The sequence below is a fragment of the Fulmarus glacialis genome, unplaced genomic scaffold (assembly GCF_000690835.1).
Source record: "Fulmarus glacialis isolate BGI_N327 unplaced genomic scaffold, ASM69083v1 scaffold31652, whole genome shotgun sequence".
NCBI classification, from domain to species: Eukaryota; Metazoa; Chordata; class Aves; order Procellariiformes; family Procellariidae; genus Fulmarus; species Fulmarus glacialis.
This window is the reverse complement of record NW_009196442.1, coordinates 470-3988: the sequence shown is the minus strand read 5'-3', so window position 1 is coordinate 3988 and position 3519 is coordinate 470. Positions and strand designations below refer to the sequence as shown.

Here is a 3519-nt window from a genome sequence, read left to right as displayed (position 1 = left end):
GCTGCGCAGCTGGGTCTGCCTGCTCTGGGGCTGCGGGCAAGTCCCATCTCCCTGCCTGGGAGGGGTGACGGCAGATAGCAGTGGGAGGGAAGATGTGGGGGCCACATGCCCAAATCGAGGGGGTCTGACCCTGCCTGTGCTCGATTGCAGCCAGTACTCCATGATGGATGACGAGGAGGAGCTGCCCCACCACGAGGAGCGGACGTGGTACGTGGGGAAGATCAACCGCTTGCAGGCAGAAGAGATGCTGTGCGGCAAGCGGGACGGCACCTTCCTGATCCGCGAGAGCAGCCAGAAGGGATGCTACGCCTGCTCCGTGGTGTGAGTACCCCCAAGCAGACGTGGGGGGATGGAACTGGCGCGGGCTGTGCTCCCGCATTGCTCTGCCCTTCTCTTGCCAGATACTGGAGGCTGGCAGAGGCGTCAGCTGGCAGGCTGGGCTTCCCCGAGGTCTCCTGTCTGCCCCGGCTCCTCCTGCCAGGGCCAGATGTATCTTTGGGCTGCTTCGGTGACGCCCACTTGTGCTCTGCTGTCCCTGTCCCTGTCCCAGCGGGGCTCCCTTGCGCGGCGGGGCTCCAGCGTGCTGCTGACCCGTGCTCCCTTGTCTCCCTGGCAGGGTGGACGGTGACACCAAGCACTGCGTGATCTACAAAACGGCGACCGGCTACGGGTTCGCTGAACCCTACAACCTCTACGCCTCCCTCAAGGACCTGGTCTTGCACTACAAGCACACATCCCTGGTGCAGCACAATGACTCCCTGAATGTCACGCTGGCTCACCCGGTCCTTTCCCAGCCACCAGCCAGATGAGCAGCCCGTGCACAACACAACAGCTGCCTTCAGCTTCTCCCCAGGGCGCTGCTTTCTGGCTCTGGACTCTTGCACCCTGTATAGTTGAGTCTCTGTGCTCCTGCCCCTCCAGAGCCTCTGAGATGTCTGTGACCGTACCTGGTGTCCCTTTTGGTCAGTAACTGAAACCCATGTTGGCTGATGGGACAAAAAGGCTGGGCTGTTGACTCCCAGTGGGCCCCAGTCTCTAGGAGGTGGGATCCAGTTGTGATTGAATTGCTGTGGGTGAGCACAGCCCCCTCCCCTTCCCCGATAAGCAGGTCAGATCCCCTTCTTGCTGGCAGGTTGCCCCGCTACGCATCACTTTAGAGCTAGGTTCCCAATTCCTCGGTGCGCTACGGCGTCGGTCACCGCCCCAGCCGAGCAGCCGCAAGCACTGCTCTGAGCGAGGGGCTCCCTGCCCAGATGCCGGAGGAGGCAGAGGAGGAGGCTCTGCTGAGCGGTTGAGCATGTGCATCCTCCACTCTCGCTTCCCTCGGTGATCTTGCAGGCTGCCATGGCGTCTGGTACGAGGGGTGCTGCTCTTCCGTGCAGAGACTCATTTAAAAAGGAGAAACCCCATCCTCCGTGGGGCTCCTCGGCTGAGGTCTCCACTCCGCGCCGTGCCCCACCTCACTGTCTTGTTCCCTAGTGTCGTAACCACCTCTTGAGTGTTGCTGTCTGGGGAGGGAGGATCCGGTTAGTGATGAATCTCTCACCTTAGTTGTGCCAACTAAGCTGTGAAATCCGTGTTGGTACCTATGTTTTTCCCGGCAGACTCTGTGGGATGCACAGCTGCTTGTTTCCGGCTGTCTTCGGTGACTCTCTGCAGACGTAACCCATTGAAGCTAACTGTAGCTCTGTAAATACGGTTCTTTTCGTAATCGGCTGCTTACCTAGTACTGGTGTTTGCTGAACTCCCACTACGATATGCAAGCGCGTGGGGCAGCAGCTGGCCAGGCTGTTGCAGACTCGGGTCCTGCCAGCTGAAGCAGGAGGGGGCCGGAGTCCAACGCACACTACGAGCCCTACACAAAATGAAGGACCTCTCTGCTGCAGGAGGACGGTATCTCCGCTGGGCCAAGGGCCTTAGCACATAGAAATATATATGCATGATGTCGAACTATGTATGCAAAGCACTTATAATCATGAGTACTGTATGGGGACTTGGGGTGAAAGAGCTGGGGGTTGCTGTAGTGCTGCCCATCGCGGCTGGCTGGTGCGGGCAGGGCTTGTTGCGTCTTTTTGGATAATGCTGAGTGCAGAGGGCTCGAGGGCAACGGAGGTAGCCGTGGAAGAGCTTTAAAAGTTGAGGCCATGGTGGCATTTGCTTTACTGGGTTATCCTGTCTGCCTGGCTTGAAGAAAGCATTAATTGTCCTCTTGATTTGCTGGAGAGGTTCCTTTCCCTTTTGGAGGCCGCGTCCTCAGGACGGGCTGGTGGATGCCGTAGGCTTTGCTGCTTCTGCTTTGTGTTGCGACTTGGGCTGTGCCGGATCTGCGGGGTGCTGTGTGCTCGTGCTCTGCCTGCATTCTGTCCTCAAAATGCCGTCTGCGTCAGCGACTGCGCTGTCCCTCCTCCCCCGGTCAGCTCTGCTGCTCTCCTTGCTCCAGGCTGGTCCCCAGATCCTTTTGGATCTGGGATTGCTGGAGTAAACATCCCATTCCCGTTGCTTGTGGCATGTCTCCTATGCTCGACTGTACAGACCCCATTCCCTGCTCTGCATGCCTTCTCCGGGCCCCGGGCCGTGTTTTTTGGTCCTGGTTTGTCGGTGTTCGGCGCTCTGAGGATGCGGGGCAGCACTGCCATCCCTGACCCATCGCAGCTCAGGCGTGCGCTCGGGTGCCGAAGTGCCACGGAAGGGCCAGGCGACGTATCAGGGGGGCGCACAGCCCAGGAGAGGCTGCGTTTGGCTTTGGGGATCACTTGGGAAAAGCTGTCAGGGATAATTAAGGGAATAGTTTGGGCTCAGACACATGAGAGATGAGAGCACGTGGGAGTGGGGCAGGGAGGCCCGGTGCTCATAGCCTTCTCTGCAGAGGCCTCCCAGGGTCTGCAGGGTGGCCGGGGTGGGGGCTGCGCCAGCACCCCAAAGCTTTCTGCCAGGCTCCTGCACCAGTCGCAGCGGCACATTTTCAGCATGGGGACTCTCTGGTGGTCCTGCCCTGGTCCTGCGCTCATCCATGCGCTTCCAGCACATCCCTGCGCCACGGGGCAGGCTGCAGGCGCATGGGATCCTCCAGCCGCTTGCCCCACAGAGGCCATGTCCCCCCACCACCGTGAGCTCAGGGCCAGTCCTGCCGGGGGGTTTGCTCCCGGCTCATGCCAGGGCCTGCCGAGCATCTGGGAGAGTCTCAGCTTCAAGTCATTGCCTGTCGACACTTTGCTTGGTGCTCGCCTCGGCTCTGCTGGCCGGGGAAATTCCAGCTTCTCTTGATGGCGGTTTTTTTATCCTTTCGGCTGAATTTCTGCTGTTCTCCCCATGCTGTCCCTTCCTGCCACCCAGCCGGAGCCTCTTCCTCCCCAGGAGCGTGAGCAGCTCGGTGTGAGCATGGGGGGTCACAGTCACCCCTCTGCATCTTCCAGCACTGCTGTTCCTGCCCGCCGGCACCCATCACCATGGCCCGTCCCCGACGGGGCTCTGCTCGCAAGTCCTGTGTCCAACGAGGAGGAAGATGTCCTTCCCCAGGGC

The 3519-nt window shown here is 60.2% G+C and overlaps 1 protein-coding gene across 1 annotated transcript in view; it reads left to right on the top strand.

Annotated features, from left to right (window-relative positions):
- The window catches only part of PIK3R2 (phosphoinositide-3-kinase, regulatory subunit 2 (beta)), a gene marked incomplete at its 5' end in the record, with an annotated part of 6990 nt that extends 5592 nt beyond the window's left edge, over window positions 1-1398 (top strand). Inside the window, 2 exon segments of the mRNA XM_009572200.1 lie at window positions 155-321; window positions 617-1398. Coding sequence (XP_009570495.1) covers window positions 155-321; window positions 617-809 — 360 coding nt within the window.
- Between the last annotated feature and the right edge of the window lie 2121 nt (window positions 1399-3519).